At 46.5% G+C, this 20327-nt stretch overlaps 2 protein-coding genes across 3 annotated transcripts; one reads left to right on the forward strand and one right to left on the reverse strand.

Moving 5' to 3' along the window:
• Positions 1–9258: 9258 nt before the first annotated feature.
• LOC100829929 (putative disease resistance RPP13-like protein 3) lies at positions 9259–13634 on the forward strand. 2 transcript variants are annotated; one of them, XM_003575596.4, is made up of 4 exons: positions 9259–10185; positions 10333–12241; positions 12324–12473; positions 13200–13634. In XM_003575596.4, the coding sequence occupies exons 1-3, from the start codon at positions 9365–9367 to the stop codon at positions 12369–12371; spliced, it is 2778 nt and encodes a 925-aa protein (XP_003575644.1). In that variant the 5' UTR covers positions 9259–9364; the 3' UTR covers positions 12372–12473; positions 13200–13634. The 2 variants fall into 2 exon arrangements, with proteins under 2 accessions (XP_003575644.1, XP_010237385.1); XM_010239083.3 differs by having other exon boundaries at positions 12324–12457.
• Positions 13635–14083: 449 nt separating this feature from the next.
• LOC100844311 (disease resistance protein RPP13) lies at positions 14084–19028 on the reverse strand. The gene is made up of 4 exons (XM_010239084.3): positions 18886–19028; positions 18735–18816; positions 17246–18488; positions 14084–16339 (listed from the first exon to the last, which is right to left on the reverse strand). Exons 3-4 carry the CDS (start codon positions 18187–18189, stop codon positions 14362–14364), a joined length of 2922 nt encoding a protein of 973 aa, XP_010237386.1. The 5' UTR covers positions 18190–18488; positions 18735–18816; positions 18886–19028; the 3' UTR covers positions 14084–14361.
• Positions 19029–20327: the final 1299 nt, after the last annotated feature.

Genomic DNA, 20327 nt, shown 5'->3' on the forward strand with positions numbered 1-20327 from the left:
AGCTAGGACTTGCATATTTGCATGTGGCCGGCGAGATAAAGCATCAGCGGCATTGTTAGTAATACCTTTCTTGTACACTATTTTATAGGTCAAACCCATCATCTTAGTCAAGGCCTTCCGTTGCCATTCAGTGTGCAGCTTTTGATCATCCAAATGAGACAAACTCTTTTGAGTAGTACGAATAATGAATTCCTTGACTTGAGATAGGATCTCCATTGTTCAACAGCTAGTAATATAGCTAAGTATTCCTTCTCATAAACAGACAATGACTGATTTCTAGGACCCAAAGCCTTACTGACATATGCCAAAGGATGGCCATCCTGCATTAACACAGCTCTAATGCCTATATTGCAAGCATCAGTTTCTATGACAAAAGTCTTGCTAAAGTCGGGTAAGGCCAGAACAGGAGCAGATATGAGAGCTTGCTTAAGAACTTGAAAAGCTTCATCATGAACAACTGTCCAGAGGAAACTGGCACCCTTCTTGAGAAGCTGAGTCAAGGGCTTACTTATAATGCCATAGTGCTTGATGAATTTCCTGTAATACCTTGTAATGCCCAAAAATCCCCTAACTTCTTTGACATTAACCGGTGTACGCCACTTCTGAATAGTGACAATCTTGCTGCTGTCCGTAGACACACTAGCAGCACTGATAACATGGCCCAAATAAGCAATTTGTGGCTGTGCAAAAGCACATTTGCCTTCCACTGATGTTCATGTAAAATCTGGAGGACTTGGTGAACACGGTGAATATGCTCAGGGAAAGTCTTGCTATAGATTAAAATATCATCAAAGAACACTAGAGCAAACTTCCTAAGAACAGATGCCAAGGAACTATTCATTGCTCCCTGAAATGTACCAGGAGCACCAGTGAGACCAAAAGTCATCACAATGAATTCAAAATGGCCATTATGGGTCTGGAATGCTGTCTTATATTCTTCTCCAGGAGCCAATCTAATCTGATGATATCCAGCCTTAAGATCCAATTTAGAAAACCAAGCAGCTCCAGCAAACTCATCCAAGAGTTCATCAATGACAGGTAAAGGAAGTTTGCCCTTAATAGTGAGAGCATTCAAGTGTCTATAATCAACCACCATCCTCCAAGTGTGATCCTTCTTTTGAACAAGTAAAACTGGAGAGGAGAATGCACTATTACTGTGCTGGAGCATACCACTCTTCATCAAGGAAGAGACCTGAGATTCCAGTTCATCCTTCAGATGGGGAGCTATACGATAGGGGCGAATGAGGACTGGTCTAGCACCTGGAACCAAGGGAATAGTGTGATCATAGCATCTTCTAGGTGGAAGTCCTACAGGATCAGCAAAGACAGAAGCAAATTTATCCAACAAGGATTGTATCTCAGGTGGGATTGGAGGAGTGTCAACAGGAATAATAGCAGATAAAGAGACTACACTGATAGCATACTCATCAGGCAGTGGACCCTATAAAGTAACTAGTGCACCCTTCCTATGAAAAGACATCCAACGTTGAGCCCAGTCAACCTACATGGGACTGTGAGCAGCCAACCAATCGAGACCCAAGATACCGTCATAAGAACCTAGAGGCAACAATCTGAAATCAGTAGAAAAAGTGTTATCACAAGGCCAAGAGCCTCTGTTTTGTGTGTGGTGAGCGCTGGACTCGTGACCACCAATGCAAGCAGACTGTGCAACTGCATTTTGTTCAGGAGTTAATTGATCACCTGCAATCTGATATGGTGCATTCTGGTTCTGATTCTGAGACTGGCAGTCAGCTAATGTCCATCTCTGCTGCTGCTGTTGGCCGTGAGCATTCTGTTACTACCCTGCAGATTCATATTGAGTTGCAAGGTCACTCCTTATTATGTTTGGTTGACTTTTTCACTACTTTGAAATACGAAAAAGATCCAAACCTAAAATGCAAAGGTCATCTTATTCAAAATCTCAATCATCAGATCCCCTCTCTCCCACTTCACACCTCGGAACGCGCTGTTCTTATAGAGAGAAAGGCGCTTTCCCATCTTCTTAACCCAAAATGAAGGGGTACCCCCAATTAGAAAATGGATTCCTATTTGAAGAGTGCCTAACCGCATGGATAAGCTCACATTAACCCGTCAATTTGGATCCAATTCGGGATTTTTCTTGGGAAGTTTCGAGAAGAAATTGGAATGGAATAAATAAAGAATAAAGCAAAAAAAAATAAGTCGAAGATAGAAGAGCCCAGATTCCAAATGAAGAAACGGAAACTCGAAAAGGATCCTTCTGATTCTCAAAGAATGAGGGGCAAGGGGATTTTGACCAAACCTGAGTTGGAGTTGAGTACAGAACTCGTCCCCAGTAGCACGAGGCATTTGACGCTGCGCTGACTCCAACCAGCGAGCCGCTGCGCCCTCAAACTGCGTTGACGCGTACTGAATCCACAGCGTCGGTGACGTGCCCCAAAGCTGGAAATAGTCCTCACAGCGAGCTTGCCACAGACGGGGATTTGAACCATCGAATCGGGGAAGCTCAACGCGAGGGCCAGAACCAGAGATATCAGACGAGTCCGTGAGAAGAGAATCAAAAGTCTAAGAATTTTTGGTTTGAGAATTCTGAGGAATTTGGGACTCACGTGCGCCTCTTGCGGAAGGAGGAATGTAGAGTCCGCTGCTCCGGGGTCGTGGATCCTTGGGCGAGCCCACGGCAAGAGAGTCGGCTGCCGACCAGGAAGCAGACGGCGGCGGCTTGGGAGAAGTAGCGCGACGCCTGTCCCGCTCGAACTCGATCCGCATCTGCCCGATGTCGATGCCCGATTCATCCCGTACCGCATCAATTTTGGTAATGATGCCGTCGATCTTACGCGTCGATTCCGCGAGCAGGGAGCACACCGCCGACACCAATGACTCCTGTTGGTTGCGGAACTTCAGATCCATGTCCGTGGTGATGTCTCCACGGAGGAGCTCATAGAGTTGCCGTCCCTCCGGTGGCAGATTCTCCATGGCTGCCAGGCGGCGACGGTCGCAGAAATGGGTGTGGTAGTGGTGGACAGGCAAAGCCAGGATTGGTGGCTCTGATACCAGATTGTGAGGATCCGATGGATTACTCACGAATTTCGGTGGCTAGCTCTAGAATTCGAATACTCAATTGACGAGATATATTGTTGTGGTCGCTGTTCCTCCCATCCTCCCTCACAACGAGTTCATATTACAAGCAATCGATCCAAGCCGTCCAAAACCTAGCAAAAAAAAGACTACACAGAAGCTAACTTAAGTAGGAAATACAAGGTTCAGCCAACCCAACTTGGGCTTGCAAACCTGACGGGTAACCGGTGCGTGCGAGTGGGCCGCGACGAGCGCCCCATGTTGGCTTGATGAAGCGTTGGGCTGGTCCATGTTGTTGACACCTTGCCCGTCCCCGACCATGGCCGCTGCCGCACTCTCCCCTGGTTGCCTCGCATGGTCGATGCCTTCTCTCCCCTGCCCGTCCCCAACTATACCCGTCCCGTGGCCTCTCCCTGAGTCCAATGCGAAGATCTGAAATTCATCGCTCAGCACCTCTCCCCTGGCCGATGCGAAGTCCTGAATCGGTTTGTTGATTGATGAGGATTGAATTTCAGGTTTTAATTTGATGAAAAAGGGTTTAGAATTTGGGAATCTGATGGTGATTTAATGAGGCAATGCGTACTATCCTTCTCTGTTTGAGTCGTGCGGGAGGAGGAAGAAGACACGAGGTGGGCTGGCTGGGGCGCTAGATGGGTTGGAGATGGGCCATATGTAAATATTCGGTTTACTTGTCAGATATACGGGATTGCGCAGATAAAATTGGTACCGAAAAATACCGGTTCGGTAGACTGAATATGTGTTTTTTCAGATCATTTTTTCAGTAACTGCTAGAGGTGTTCTGAGCTGTGAAACAATGTATCCAAACAGGCATCGGATCAAGTGGTATCCGCCTAGAAGCCGAACCTGGCACCGGCGAGCACCTTCTATCGAGCGGGATGCTGTGGCCACCTCTGTCTTTACCGACCTGATTCCCAGTGGAATCGAGGCTGCCGCAGGCGCCCAAAGTTCGCACGCCACCAGCCGTCGTCCCGGGGCCACGCCTGAGACTAGCCGGTGCTCATCTTGCCAAAAGCAACAGCCATGGCCACCCCTCCGCAGCCTCCTCGTTGTCGTCGTCCATCACTCATGGGCCATGGCCGCCGCCGCCATGGAGGTAACCGGCCGGCATCTGTATCAGTAGGTGGTGCCGTGGCGTGCGGTGGCTGCATCAGGCCATTCGCTGGGAAGAGCACGAGGAAAAAGGAAGAAGGGGAAAAGAAATGAATGTGTCACTGACAGAGGGGTCCCATTTGTTAGTGGAATGCTAGAGTAGTCAAAGATCCAAGCCTTGACCTCACCACATCAGCAAACACAACCTATGTACAAACCCTGTTTCATCCACTACATACCGGGACTAAGAAGAACAGGATGCCAACTTCAGTGATTTGGAGACTGAGGTTTGATGTACCGACCTCTACAAAGACAGGATTTAAAATAGCCTTTACTTTACAAGGCGTGTTCTTTTTACCTCCGAAGTGCTTCAATTTCATGAAAATATATTTTGGGTCGAGAAGAACATAAGCACCCATAAACCAACCAACTAATTGTACTTATGCAGTGTTTTGGTATTTTTTTTGGCGAATAGTGTTTGATTGATAGATGATTTGGTAGATATCACGAACATAATGAAATCCTTTTAGATTTATGCATGGTTCGTGTGTTTTTTCTAGGGTTGTTGAGGTTGAGCGGTTCTTGTGTCACCTGGGTTTTCGATCAATGTCCAGTGAAAGAGTCCACTTGTTTCCTTTGGTGTGGTTTGGGCGAGTGATTTCTTGCACCTCAACCATTGCGCATAGGCATTGTGTTGCGTTCTCGGCGTAGAGATGATATTCGTTATATCCGGATTTTTTTATTTAACTAAAATGATTCAGGCTGGCTTAGGCCTGTCATAGTTTTCCTAAAAAAAATTGTTCCCTCGATATGCTAAACCATTTGATAACTCAAATTTGTAGAAACTGTTTGGCAACGGCGTTCCTGGCATGGAGATTTCTCATCGTCGCGGCTTGAGACAGGGGGACCCCTATCCCCTATGCTCTTCGTCCTCGCGATGGATGTTCTGGACAAGTTGTTTTGCCGTGCCTCGGAGGGGGTCTTCTGGCGGATTGTGGTCTACGACAGCGCACTTCCATCTTCGCTGACGACGTAGTTGCTTTCTTCCATCCCGATGTGATGGAGCTCCGGGTGTGCTCTGCGTTGCTTGCAGATTTCTGACTCGCCTCTGGCCTGCATACGAACCTCTTCAAGAGCACGGCCCACCTTTTTCGCTGCTCCATGGCCCAGGAGCAAATCATGGCCCAGGAGTTGCCCTGTTCGATCGTGGGCTTCCCTTGTCATTACTTGGGCCTCCCTTTGGGCGTTCGGAAGATTACAGCGGCCCAGCTTCGTCCGCTGGTGGACAAGGTTGCCAACCGGCTTCAATCTTGGGCGGCGCCCCTCCTGTCGAGTGGTGGAAGGCTGACACTGGTTAAATCGACCCTTTGCGCCATGCCGATTTACTCCATGCTTGCTCTCGACCTCCCCATGAGCTCCATCGATGCCATCGAGAAAATCTGTCGCGGCTTCCTCTGGAAAGGACGTCGGGAGGCCCGGGGGGGGCATTGCATGATCGCGTGGGACAAGGTCTGTGCTCCTCTTCATGTCGGCGGGCTTGGGATTCCTAATCTCAGGCTCTTGAACCTTGCCTTGAGAACCAAATGGTGCTGGCTTGAGCCCACTGAGCATTGGCGCTCATAGCATGACCTAGGCATTGATGTTCCTCCTGGTTCTATGGATTTATTCGAAGCTGCTACCTCCGTAGTCTTGGGCAATGGCATCGACACGAGATTCTGGTATGATCCTTGGCTTGTCGGTGAGCGGATCAAGGATTTCGCCCCGCTGATCACCCCTGGCTTTGATGAGGAGATTTCGGTGGCCAATGGACTGCTTAACAACCGGTGGGCCCGTGCGATGGATCCTCGATTGACGGGTGAAGGCATTCGGCAATTCCTCCTCCTTTGGGACAAGGTCAGGGAGGTGGAGCTTAACTCGCAGGAGGATTCCTTGCTTTGGAGGTGGACGAGCTCTGGCCAGTTTTCTACGCGGTCGGCTTACCTGGCGTTCTTCGAATGACGCACGGAAATGGTTGGCCATGATCTGGTTTGGGGCTCCAGAGTGCCCAGCAAGTGCAAGTTCTTCGTTTGGCTTGCTTGCCGGGGCCGGTGTTGGACTGCGGATCTCCTCGCCCGTCGTGGCCTTGATCACCCAGCCAGGTGCCCGCTTTGTGATCAGGATCCAGAGAGCATCTCCCATCTTCTCCTGGGCTGCTCCGTTTCTCGATCGATTTGGTGGCAAGTGCTGGCTCTCTGGGGCAAATTGGAGTGGCTCCCCGGGAGGGACTCCTCCATCCTCGAGTGGTGGCCTTCGATTCCCCTCCTGGCAGGGAGAAGAAAGACTTTCCGATTGCCTCCACGCTCATCTTTTGGTCAACTTGGAAGCATAGAAATAGCGTCGTCTTTGATAACGCCAGGGTGGATGTGGTTCAGCTCCTTCGCTCCATCGGCAAAGAGGCCGAGACTTGGTGTCGAGCTGGGTTGTTTAGGGGTAGTTCCTTCGCTGTCCTTCCGAGAGAGTGGAGAGATAACAGCTAGTCGTGTTGTATCCGCCCGGTGGGCATGTAACCGCATCGCGGTAAACTCTTCTTCTTTAAATCAATGATGCACCTGCCAGGTGTATTCTAGAAAAATATGAACTTGATTGTTCCATTCCATTTCTGTATGAATAGAATTGTTCCACTCCATCCCGTCTTGCTCTGTAACCAAACACTACGCAACGGCCAAGGGGACATGCCAAAATCTAAATATCCATTCGTTTTTATCCGTGGACAAAAAAATAGTGACTCAATGATATATGCAGTTTGATGTCATCAGTCCATTTGTCTGCAGACACGTCACGTCCCAATCGGCTAAAAACAAAAACAAAAAATTGCGTGCGTGTGTGGACACGTATCCAATAGATGGATAGTATGTCCATTTGACATTACCCCCTAGGGAAAGTGGAATTCCTTGTAATAAAGCTTCGCGCCTACCTCTGATTCCTTATGCCGGATGTCTAATCAATTAGAATTCAGTTTAAAGAGGGTCTTCGACATCGTTGTCCTTAATTGGAAAGATAAGAATAAGAAGATTCGATCCGTCTCTCGTACTCTTAAGAAATAGATGAATCATATACTACACGTCCACATATTATATGTGGGTATTGTGAAGTATTATGTGTTGGCGTCATATCCCGTGCATCCCTCGTCTTCGTGCATCACAGCATCCATTCTTTTACAGCCCTCCGATCAAAATCGTGCGAGTCGAACGTTTCGTGGAAACATTTGCAAGAACATGTCCGCCCCTGTGGTCCTGCCTCCCCCCAAATTCCCCAATCGTTCTAGTCTAGAACTTGAACACACTGCTCTCCCTCCAGCCCTCATCCCCCCCCCCCCCCCCCCAGGGCCCCCCCGCGATGATTCGACGATTATTATGACCCTGACGATCCCCATGATTAAGACCCCAACAATACCGAAAGGCGATGACCATCGTGTCTGTGTCGCTGTGATGGAGATCTGGCGTGGGCTATTACCAGATTTCGGCGACGGCAACTGGAGGATAGCTAGTTCTTGTTCTTCCTGTGATCCTGTCGTGGATTGTTTCAGATGCAAGTCATTTTTTTTGGAAGAAACTAAATGTCAATTTGTGTTCTGAGGTGTTATTCCTGGTTCATACTGCAATTTCAGATGCACAAGCAGTTAAATGATTTAAAAAATTAGATCGCAAGCACACATGTATCACGTATGCTAACACTGAATTCATTTTTTGTTGTGTTATCTGAAACTCCATGCATGTATCCAAGTGAACTCAGGATCTGCAGGTGGAGAGTTTTGGGGAAACAGAGAATTAAAGGCGATGATTCTCTGAATGGCAAGTTGGGAGAACACACTCCACGTGGCATCCTGAACTTCAGGGGAGGGAGAGCAAGCAGGTTCTCCCGGTCTCTGTCCAAGCAGACTCGTTGTCCCTGTCCGTAGTGGCCGCCGTGAGGAGATCGATCTCAACATCCCTGGCCGCAGTGGTCGATGTGGGAAATTGGGAGTCGGGAGAGGTCTGGGGGGTTTCTGAAAAAAATGCACGCAAGTTGGGCTAGATGGCGGACGTGTTTTCGTAAATTTTGACACGAAATGTTTCAGTCACACAATTTTAATCGAAAGGCTATCGAGGAATGGATGGACGGATGCAGGAAGACGCAAGATTCACACGATACGACATAATGTTCCACATCATCATTTAGAAAAGACAGAAAAGACAACGAAACAAGTGCATATATCATTCCTTAATGTCGTCAACATTTATCCCAGGTGGCATGGCATCTTTGAGGCTATTTTTTTTTAAATAATACAAATTATTTAATCATCTTTGAAAATAATACGTGTTTTTTCAGAATTTTAAAAAATAATACGCCCTCATCTGGGCCAGCCCGATTTGCTTCAGTCGGCCTGGCCGAAGCCGATTAGTTCCAGTTGGTCTGGACGAAACTGATTAGTTCCAGTTGGCCTGGGCGAACCTGATTAGTTCCAGTTGGTGTCGCCCAAGCCGATTGAAGTAATTAGCTTCCCCAAGCTACTTAGTTGCATGATCAATGCATGTTTAAATGGACATAGTTTGTGTTTCGTCCACAAACCCAGCAATTCAACTGAAACTAAAACACAACTGAAATTAAGAGAGCAAATTAACAGAATCTGGTTATAGAACTAAGGCACGAATGGACTGAAATTGAAAATTAAGAGAGCAAATAGTTCAATCGTGTCTTAATTTTAGTCCAATCATGCCTCGATTCTGTAACCAACTTCTGTTAATTTGCTCTTTTAATTTCAATCGTGCCTTAATTTCAGTCGAATTGTTGGGTTTGTGGACGAAACACAAGTTACGCCCATTTTAACATGCATTGATCATGCAACTAAGTAACTTGAGGAAGCTAATTAGTTCCAATCGGTTTGGGCAGCTTCGCTCAGACCAAGTCTGGAACTAATCGGCTTGGGCCACGCCGATCAGAACAAGGACGTATTACTTAAAAAAAAATGATTATTTAATTCGTATTATTTTTAAAAAAATAGCATCTTTGAGAACGAGTTTGATGGTACACGCCCCGTTACCCGACCCGATACCCGATCGATGCAAGCAATAATTGCAGTAGCTTGTCCATCCCCAATCCCCCCATCCTACTACTGCGTGCGGCGGCGGTCTCCCCTCCTCGGAATAGATCCACTCACTACTACCACCACGAATCAACCATGGAGCTCGCAACGGGGGCCATGGGCTCCCTGCTTCCCAAGCTGAGCGAGCTCATCACCGAGGAGTACAAGCTCCAGAAAGGCGTGAAGAAACAAATCAAGTTCCTCATGCTAGAGCTGGAAGCGATGCTCGCTGCCTTGCTCAAGATTGCGGACGTGCCGCGTGACCAGCTCGACGAGCAAACCAAGATCTGGGCCGACGAGGTCAGGGATCTGTCATACACCATGGAGGATGTTGTCGACAGGTTCATGCTGCCCACCAAGGGCTCTGCTCCACCCACCAATCCAGACAGCTTTAACGAGATCATGAGGAAGATGTTCAAGAGCGGCAATACTCGCCATCGGATCTCCGTCGCGATCAGAGATATCAAGGACCAAGTCCAAGAGGTGTCTCAACGGCATGCTATGTTGGATGTCCCTGTTGCTAATTCAGTTGCCGCAGTCACCGTCGATCCTCGCCTGGTGGCCTTATACGAGGATGAAAGAGATCCAGTTGGCTTACAAGAGCCAAGTGACGAAATAATCAAGATGCTGCTGGGAGATGGGGGTGATGGTGTGTACACGCAGCAGCTCAAGATACTCTCTATTGTCGGGTTTGGGGGAATGGGGAAAACAACTCTTGCCAAACTAGTGTACGACAGGATCTCAAAACAATTCGATTGCAGAGCTTTTGTTTCTGTAGGTCGTGTTCACCAAGTGAAGAGTGTTTTCAAGGCCATTCTCCTTCAAATTGACGAGGAAAAGTATACAGATTTCGATTCAGCAGCACTGGATGAAGTGCAGTGTATCTATCAACTACGAGAGCTGCTTCAGAACAAGAGGTACGATCCACCCACCACAGGATTCAGTTCTCTAGCTGCATTTTTACGGTGCTAGTCGAGGTGCACGCATCTTGTTTTTTCGGCGGACAGTCTGGATAATACCATGATATTCACTAATCCATATCTCTTGTTTTCTCATGACAATAGGTACTTCATCGTTATCGACGATGTATGGGATATTCAGTCCTGGGAAATAATCAGATGTGCTTTGACTGATACAGATCTCGGAAGTATAGTAATCACAACTACTCGGATTTTCAGGGTGGCAGAAATTGCTGGTGATGTTTACCAGCTATTACCACTTTCTGATAGGCATTCTGAAGAATTGTTCTATACAAGATTATTTGGTGGTAAAGTCAAACCCCCTGATGATCAAACAACTGATCTAATTCAGAAGTTCTTACAAAAATGTGGCGGTGTACCACTAGCTATCACTACTATAAGTAGTTTGTTGTCCGGTAAACCAAAGGATGATTGGCATAAGGTGTATAGCAGTATTGGTTTAAGGCTTAGCGATGACACTACCGTGGATAGCATAAGACCTATCATCTTATTGAGCTATCAAGATCTACCTCATCGTCTAAGGGTCTGCTTATTGCATCTGAGCATATATCCGGAAGATTATATAGTCAGAAAAGATACATTGATATGGAAGTGGGTAACCGAAGGTTTTGTGCGTGAGGAACCAGGAGTAGGGCTATTTGAGCTCGGGGAGCAATACTTGAACGAGCTTATAAATAGAAGCATGGTCCAACCCCTAGAGAACCCACATAGTGGTGTTATAATTGGTTGCCGTGTCCATGATTTGGTGCTTGATATGATCTGTTCCATGGCAGCAGAAGAAAACTTTGTTACCGTACTGGACGATAACAAGCAACGCACATCTTCACGAATTAAAGGTCGCCGGTTAGCCCTCCAAAAGAAAGTTATAGATGGGCAGGATCATCTGGATAACACTCTCATGTCACATATGAGGTCATTTAACGCCATCGGATGCCATACTAGTGTGTTGCCATCACTGTCGAGCTTCAAAGTTTTGCGTGTCCTAGCTATAGAAGATTCTATCTTTCTGGAAGGTAATTCTTATCATCTAAAACACATCGGAGTGTTGTGTCATCTGAGATATCTGGGGCTATGGAGAACCCCTATCCATGAGCTTCCAGAAGAAATAGGGAATCTACAGTTTCTGCAAATGCTGGACCTGAGGCAAACAGGGATACGAGATTTGCCGTCGAGTGTTAATCGTCTAAGGAATCTCAGGTGCCTGCGTGCTGACAGTGGTTCCGCAAGAGTGCCTGATGGGATGGGGAAACTGATATCCCTGGAAGAGCTACAGTTGGGCGATGTCAGCAGTTCCCCGAACTTTGTGAAAGAACTGGGCAAGCTGACAGAGTTGAGAGAGCTGAGGATCTGGATTCAGGTGTTAGATGAGAGGTCCAAGAAAGCTTTGGTGGAGTCTCTTAGCAATATGCAGAAAATTCAAGTTTTGCATCTTGATGGTGGGCTGTGGATTGAGGATGCCGAATGGGAAGGCTACGTACCCCCTCGGCAACTCCGTCATCTAAGCCTACGGATCAAATCATCGAGGCTGCCGAGGTGGATTAACCACTCGCTTCTTCCGAACCTCTCCCACTTATCAGTGGAAGTGATGGTTCTGGAGGCGAATGATCTGGTGATCCTTGGGATGTTCCCACAGCTCCTTACTCTCAAGCTGTTCGTGCCAAACATCTCCCTCGATATCAGGGGTGCTGGTGCATTCCCCAAGCTGAGACACTGCTACGCATCTGGAATGCTCCGGTTCCTACAGGGAGCCGCTCCACGCCTTGAATCTGTCAATTTCAATGTCCTATTGTGGGACTTGAAGGGTGCCAACTTTGAGTTTGGTAGCTTGGGGAACCTCCCTATGCTTCAGAAAGTCAGAGTTGAAATCTTCTACTCAGATGCCCATGGTGCTACAGAGGTGAAGGAGGCAGAGGCAGCCCTGAGGCACGCTGTCGACCTCCATCCCAACAGTCCCCACCTTGATATCAGCAAATACAAATCGTCCTTTGATGAGGTACAACTGTATGCTGTCTCAGCCGGTCGTACCCATGTGCTAATTTTTACAAGATTAATACTGATGCTTTTGTCTATTTCAGCTGAACGCTGAGAATGAAGAGGAGGAGGAAGAAGATGATGACGAGTAGGAGGAGGAGGAGGAGGAGGAGGATGACAAATGCTCACTGACTGTGAATGTGAGCTAGCTGTGCTGTACAATCCTACCCGCCTGCTGGTATGCAGCTCATCTGGTATGATCTGCACATCATTCTGTACAATCCTAACCTATCCAGTGGATCTACACGTGCCCAAAACACAGTAGGACCTGTGCCAAACCACTTATGAAACTATTAGGACTAAATCGTGCAGTTTCAAAGAATTAGGACTAACTTGGGACCTTTACGAAAGAATTAGGACCTCTGATGCATTTTACTCAAGTAGGAAAGGGTGTAGATCCACTGGATAGGTTCAAATTTTGATTAAGCTAACAAAATAAACACTAGCAGTACTCTCTGACAAATAGAACACTCTAGTACTCTCTAGACACTCCCCTAACACGAATATTAAATATAAATACCAGCTGACATCTGAAAAAAAAACTCAATCTGGCACAGCATCACAATTTGATGATTTGCATTACCATAGGTACCAGTGGTCCAAGGCTAAATATCCTGGTCAATCTAGATGTATTTACACATAGGATGAAACTTTAGGGTGTAGATTCAAGCCAAGGAGGTTAAGAATAAGTGAGATCACTATTCACTAGTACAGAGGTACTCCCTCCGATCCATAATAAGTGTCTCAGATTTTGTACTAACTTGTGATGGATCGGAGGGAGTACTAAGCATTGCTTATACCTTCAGTTTTTTTTCTCAAAAAAGTGGATAACCCCCGGCCTCTGCATCGACTGATGCACACAGCCATATCTTGTACCTTTAGTATATAATCATCCTTATATAATTATGTTTCGTTTGCAGGTTGGTACTGTGAAGACTTTAACAATCATCCACGCGACCAGCTGCAAGTGAGACCACATCTCATTGAGATTCACATGATTGGGAGCTTATCTTCCTTCCCATGTGGGATTAGGGTTAAGCAAGACCACATCCAATTCCATGCAAGACTCGTAACTGCCAAAAGATGATGCTCGAACTCTATTTATTCCACAAATGTACTGTGCATCTGTAATTCTTCCCTTCTACTTGTATGGCTGTTGTTATTTGCTACTGTGTCAACTGGAGAACGTACCATTGCATCTCCAGGATGCCACCTGCTTGTTGTAACCTTCAGTTTATCGGTACCTTGAACGCTTTAGCTCATGATCATTTTTTTTCGACAAGAGAGCTTTTATTGAACTTAAAAGTGGCATCAAGGAGATACATCAAACAAGCTCCTGATCATGTTAATAAGCTTGTCAAGTTGTGATGTACTGGTGGCTGATTTGCCTGCTTTAATTCTTCATCACAGCAGTTCTGGGGATACGGGCTTAATCTTAACATTATGAAACATCTCGACACCTTAGCCTAGGATATGAAACATGTTCGCAATTTGCACTGTAAAATGAATTGATGTTTCTCGATCTTGCATGCAGAGCGCCCAAAGAGAGCTGTGCCAATCTACTGTGCAACAGCAATAACCAACCAAAAGAATAACCTCATGGCTATGAAGAGTTTTGCTGAAACTGCAAAGCTGGATCAGATTGCTTCCACAAGCTCATGCTGCATTCTTTCAGCAAGAAGAAAGAAATCATGTCATTTTCAAAAAAGAAGACAAATCATGTGCACTTTTTCCATAAAAAAATCATGTGCACTAGCTGTTTCTCATCATTCAACAATTATCATGCCCATGGGAAGAAGAAAAATAGCACCAAATATATGTTCCTGAATAGATGTCATTTTGGAATTTCAACTGTTTAAACACAACAGATTTGAGAAGGTCTGAATGCAACCTTACAAGTTACAAGCACCATTTAAAAGTATCATACAGATCCAAAGAAAGACGACCAAATACATGACACGACAATACACCGACATGTAAATTAGAAGTAGGATACAAGCAGCAAGAAACAGATTTCTGCTTAAGAGTTGAACTTGTAATCGGCAGACTGGCAGAACATCAGATGAGTCATACCAATTCCAGTTAACCTTGATACTCGTTGACAATCAGGGCATACTTTCTCGACGACGAGCTTTTCTTCAAATCATCTAGTACCGACTTTGTAAGTTTACCAGCTTTGTCATCAACTGTTAAAAGTACATCATGCAGGCTGCTGAGTTTGTCCATGCCATGAACACCTTCCAACCTTTTGAAGCGGAGTTCAAGCCTTTCGAGCAGGGGTGTACCCTTCTTTGAGAAGTTGAGTGATGGGAGAAGAGGTACAAATATGCGAAGCAGTTTGAGCTTACGGAATCCTGCAGATGGGACAAAGATCTCTCCTCCAGAGTCAGACTTATTATTCTCGAGAACAGCTGCCATCTCAGGATCCTTATTTGCTGCACTGATTGAAAAGGTCAGGGAAAACAGTGAACCTAGATTGCTTAGAAGCACCAAATTATCTGTCCGGAGAGCTGTCGCTGAAAGAGTTAATTTGATAAGTTCACTGAGACTCGGAAGCCAGATAGGGAGTTTTAGCAACTTGCCAGACAGCTCAAGAGTTCTCAAATCTGTTGGATGGGATGTCATAGTGTCCAGGGTGCTGAGGAATTCAGATGATTCATCATCAATTATAAGAGTTTGGAGAGAATAGCCGCTGAGGTACTGGATAGAGGAGAGTAAATCTTTGAACATCTGATCACCTTTTTGGAGCTTGTAAATGGCCAACTTCCTCAACCTGGTGAAATAACCGAGGTCTGAAGCAGCACTTGATCCCTTGACAATCTCAATGCCTGACAATATGCGTAGGCCTTTCATTGTTCCCTTGATATCCTTGGGAAGTTTCAGGGTTTTCCTTGTTCTCTTATCTCCACCAAGTATGTTACTTATTCGTTCCAGCTGACCAGCAGTTTTAGGCAGCTCTTGAATCTCCGTCTGCCTTATGTCCAGAGTTTCCAAATACTTGAGATTCCCGATGTTCGATGGTAGTTTGTTGATATCTGTATCTCGGAGGCTTAGGTACTTGAGTAAAGTCATTTCACATATGTCCGAGACACTGACATGATTCGCCTTAAAACCTTTGCAGCCTTCAAGGTCTAGTACTTGTACTATTCCAGTCTTGAATGACTTGAAACGTAGTTGGTCTAGGCTCCCAAACAGAGTCAGTGATCGGACATGGGACAAGTTCATGCTATCTGCTTTCTTTGCATGTTTGGAGTCAGTACTGTGGAGGGAAAGCCTGCGGACTTTGTTGCTACGTGTTGCCATGGACCAGTAGCCACCAATCACAGTGACGAAATCCTCTTCAGCTGCCTTGGACATGATGTACTCCAGGATCATGTCATGGACTTGGCAGCTCTTCACCTTCCCATTGCTGCTGTGCTCCACAGGCCGCATTATCTTCCTTTCAATCAGCTGATTAAAGTATGTCTCTGCAACATCCTCAACACTCAGACCCTGCTTCTCACTGACAAAACCTTCCGCTATCCATCGTCTAGTCAACCGCTTCCTGCTAATTTCACGACCCTTAGGGAAGATGCTTAAATACAGAGAGCAAGTTTTGAGATCACCAGGTAAATCACTGTAGCAAAAATTGATTATCCTCATAAAATCCTCCGGTTTGCGACACTTTTCTTGCTCTGGAAACAAAGAGTCGCAAACTTTAGTCCAGTCGCTCTGTTCCCACAGGGGCTTGGATGCCACGAGACCTGCCATTGTAACAATGGCCAATGGCAGGTCACCGCACATTCCCCAAACTCTATCAGGAATTTTTCTCCGATTTTGTTGATTTGCTATGGTACGCTTGCACTCCAACAAGCTCTTCTCAAATAACTTTTGGGACTCATCATCAGAAAGAACATTAACTGGATAGAGATGATCATCTTTGTGAGCACAACATGTTGTGGCGACAGCTTGAAATCGTGTAGTCACAATTATTCTGCTGCCTTCATCATTTTCTGGAAAATACCTCTTGATGTTCTGCCATGTAGATGATGACCAGACATCATCAATCAACAGTAAGTACCTGCAAAGGAATAAGATAAGAAAATACATCACACGACTATTAGCATATATTTCCACGTGGGGTTGTCTTACTCATGCTGGTGCCTACAAATTTGATACTTCGCTAAATTTATGTCTTGCATTGTCATTTATCATTACATGCTTTACCATATTGTAGAATAAGGAAATTAATCTCATGCTTAAAGTTAAGCCATGTACAACTTTACTTAATACTTGGAGTACCGTTGAGTTGTGATTTGGAAGGCTACTCATAAAAACCACAATGATATTATATTTCTTGTGGGCAGCATTGCGATCTCAAAGCCCTAAGCCATGTTCAGCATTATGAAATGTGCATCAACACCAATTGTCCTTGTTGTCGTTTGTACTTAGTAAAGGACCCCTCGTCAAGGTACCAACAGCTTGTTGGTTTTTTGGTTTGAGTTGCTATCTAACTGCTAACATAGTTTTTCGTAGGGCTAATATATTAAAGGAAAATTGCCAAAATAACAACATAGTCGTCACTTTAAATTTGAAAAGCACGCATACAACTTTTTTGCCACCCGACAAGTTCCCTCCATTTTGTAAAGTCCACCAAGTATCCATCTTTAAATATCTTTGTTATTCATTTTATTCAACCCATACTCCGCGGATAAGTGTAGCTCCTATATTAAGTTGCATGCTCAACCGCTCAAGGTTTTGAAAAGATTACACCAACTAGACTTATGTTGCCTCGCTCCTACAAACTTTTTCCAGGTTCTGTAAGAACTAAGAACTTGATGGCATAGTGTCAAAAGAAAAATAACTAGATGACACAATATTTTTCTGTAGTTTTTTTTGCTTGATGAAGTATAAGACTAGTAACTACGAAATCAATTCAAAATATGTTTGAAAGGTAAAAAGGAGAAAAACTGGCTGCTCACAATACCTATTTGTTTTGAGATAACTCTGTAACTCTGTTTTTATGCCTGTGTGCCTTTCCTGATCGTCTTCTTGATTTTGGGCCGGCAAGATAATTCGGCTCAATATGCTCCTGAGAACTGATTTATCCCCCGGTATGGTGCCAGTGCTATATTGGCCTTTCTGCTCTTCGCTGTTGGCCTGTGGCTTGACTTGGCTAAGTATATTCCTGAGGATTGCCTCAGGATCGGAGTTCTGAGACACGGTGACCATCGCCCGGCGCTGAAACTGATCCCCGAAGTTTCGGTAGAGCGCCATAGCAATGGTGGTTTTGCCCACGCCACCGAATCCAACAACGGACAGCACTCCCAGCTGCTTCCTGCTATCATCATAGCTGATCCACTGCTCAAGGCCATGCATGTCCCTCACCCCCACAGGCTCCTTGACGCCAATGAGCTGACAGGTTGTCTGCTGATGCTCAGCAACGAGGTACCCGGTGGCGCCGCCCAAGCTACTCTTCTTCTTGCCGGTCTCCGGGTCACGGACGCCGTACCTGCCGCGGCGCTCACCCACATGCTGCGCCCGTTCTTTCAGTTGAGCAATCTGGGAAGCGATGCGGCGACGGGGATAATACGTCTGGATCTCGTACAGGGTCCTGCGGATCATGGACCACAGGCCACCACCACGGGGGTCGGGGCGGAGGCCCTGGGCGAAGTCGTCGACGCAGTCCTCGATGTCGTAGGAGACGTCGCGGACCTGTTTCATCCAGTCCTCCGTCTGGTCATCATGGCCGTCGGTGGCGCTGTTGCTGAGGTTGCTGAGGAAGGCCTGCATGCTGGCGAGCTCGTCGTTGATGAACTGAATGTCGCCGCGGACGCCACGGATCAGGGCATACTCCTCCGCTAGAAGGCTTCCCAGCTTGGTCAGCAGGGACTTGATGGTGGCTTCCGAAGCACCTACAGCCAGCTCCATCGCCTTGCCACCGACAACGGTCGATGCAGCAACGACCGCTCCCGGTTCCCAGCTCCCACCTACCCAGTAGCTCTCCACAGAAACTGTTGGGGAAAATTGATGATTTCCCCCAAAATTTGTCTGCCTTTGATGATATCCCCAAAGTTTGTCTGCTTTTGGTCTTTCCACCCCACAAGAACTTCACTACAGAATCAATATTCTGCTTCTGTCCGCCCCCTTGCTCCCCTCGCTAATTTCTGCCATTCTTCTTCCAGAAGGTGGTGCCCTTTGTTTGCTCTCTGCTCCCAGCCTTCACCTCTCTGTTTGAAAACAGAAAACTACAACATTTCAGTGCGCCTTTTCTCTAATTCTTGTCACAAAAATGGTAACAGTACTATGTTCCAACACTTGATCTGTTCATGCATATGTAAAGAATCTTATTTTTATTTGCCAAAGATAATTAATAGATTCAAACAAATCATCCCACAAAACCTAGGGTTCCATTTAATCTAGCCTATACATGAAGAAAGGAGTGGGGAAAAGACAGGGAGGGCTGCAGGCCTTACGTGGCTGCCGTCCACCTCCCTTGCTCGCCCGCCCGCCCGTCGTCTCGCCAGCCAGAGAGAGATCTCGTCGTCTTCTGTCGCCCTGTGCCGGCACAGGGATGTCAGCGCCAGACGGGAAAAGCGGAGAAAAGGAACGGGGAGCTTGCTTTACCTGCCGCCGCCGGTCAACGGGGGTCGCCGGAGCTACCGCTGGAGCAGAGACAAGAAGGGCACAAATTATTGAGGGGAGGAGCAAGCTCGAGCAGTGTGACAAGTCAGATGTGAAAGAGACGTGCGAGCAGCTCATCACTTGTTGGGATTACCAATTTTGTGTGGGACATTGGGGTTTTTAACTTTAACAACAAAGGTAGTTAGTTTCATGAATACTACTACTGATGAAACAAACTTTTTGCAATTGGTTCTTTCAGATATTAGACCCTCCACAACGTATCCATGCCCGATATCTGACAAAAGAACGCCGCCTCATATCGATGCCTAGAAAATTCGTTGAGACACCGATCGCACAACGTTAGTATTTGGCCCTTGAAAATAATAGGACCCACGCTGAATAAAATAGATCGACCGGCAACTTCTAGCTACTTCCTTCCCGCGAGTTCTTCCCGGTCGCCCGCAGGGAGAAATGAATCCCCTTTCTTCTCAGAGAAAGATCCAACAAATCTCATACATTTTCTCTCGTTTCTTTCCATTTCTTCCCGATTCAACATCAGGTGGACTCGGACTGAGCACACGGCGGTGAGGCAGGCAGGCAGCTTGATGCGGCGGCTCCGATGCAGCGGTTGCGAGTCTCGGCGAGGGAGCTTGATGTGGAGGCAACATGCAAGTCTATGCGGCGGCGACGAGGCAGTTCGCAGCAGCAGCTCTGAGGCAGATCGATACAGGGGCGAGGTGCTGGGCAAAGCCGAGGCGCGGCGTCCGGTAGCGATGTGCGTGGCCTCCCCCCAAGTTCTGTGCGGAAGCGATGCGCGGCGTCGGTAAGGTCCTCTAGGCGGAGCCAAGACGCGGCAGTCCGATGTGGCTGCTCCGAGGCGGCGCGAGTCAGCTCGATGCGGGGCGAGGTGTTGGGCGGAGTTGAGGCAGTTCTGGTTCAAGGAGGAAGACGGAGTTGGCAATTGTGCAAAATTAGTATTTTATTTGGGACAGAGTTCGGGCATCGGAGCAACTAGTTGCTCCGGTTCCCACGATTTTTTCTCTGGCACCGATCGGGCAACGGAGGGCACCGATGTCAAATGAGCAAAAGTGAATTTGGCAGTAGTATTTGGCCTGCATTGTGGAGGGCCTTAGATCGGAAAAAAAAGTTGAGTTAGTCTTCAGATTTGGGAGATACCAAAAATAGTTGGCTCGATCATAAGATTTGAAAGATACGGAAAAGCTTTGTCTCCACGGATGGGTCCCTGCGCAATTTAGAAAAGGTAAGATCTCACTTTCGCATGGAAGAACTGTTTCTAAAATTTCAAACACTATATATAAACCAGTGTCGCTATTTAGCATGGTCATCTGCTTTGTGAAATAAAGCTGGACATTTCCATAATTTTAGCCAATGTCTATGCAGTTTGATTTCAATTTGCATAATGTTGTATACTTCTGTACATTTAT

Source organism: Brachypodium distachyon, chromosome 4, assembly GCF_000005505.3.
Source record: "Brachypodium distachyon strain Bd21 chromosome 4, Brachypodium_distachyon_v3.0, whole genome shotgun sequence".
NCBI lineage: Eukaryota > Viridiplantae > Streptophyta > Magnoliopsida > Poales > Poaceae > Brachypodium > Brachypodium distachyon.

What these genes read in the sequence shown, in the direction of transcription:
- LOC100844311 (XM_010239084.3), bottom strand. Translation starts at nt 18,189, where the DNA reads ATGGAGCTGGCTGTAGGTGCTTCGGAAGCCACCATCAAGTCCCTGCTG. An exon ending in AGTTATCTCAAAACAAATAG is followed by an intron (nt 16,340 to 17,245) that starts GTATTGTGAGCA and finishes ATTCCTTTGCAG; the next exon opens with GTACTTACTGTTGATTGATG.
- LOC100829929 (XM_003575596.4), top strand. Translation starts at nt 9,365, where the DNA reads ATGGAGCTCGCAACGGGGGCCATGGGCTCCCTGCTTCCCAAGCTGAGC. An exon ending in GAGCTGCTTCAGAACAAGAG is followed by an intron (nt 10,186 to 10,332) that starts GTACGATCCACC and finishes TCATGACAATAG; the next exon opens with GTACTTCATCGTTATCGACG. An exon ending in ACAAATCGTCCTTTGATGAG is followed by an intron (nt 12,242 to 12,323) that starts GTACAACTGTAT and finishes TGTCTATTTCAG; the next exon opens with CTGAACGCTGAGAATGAAGA.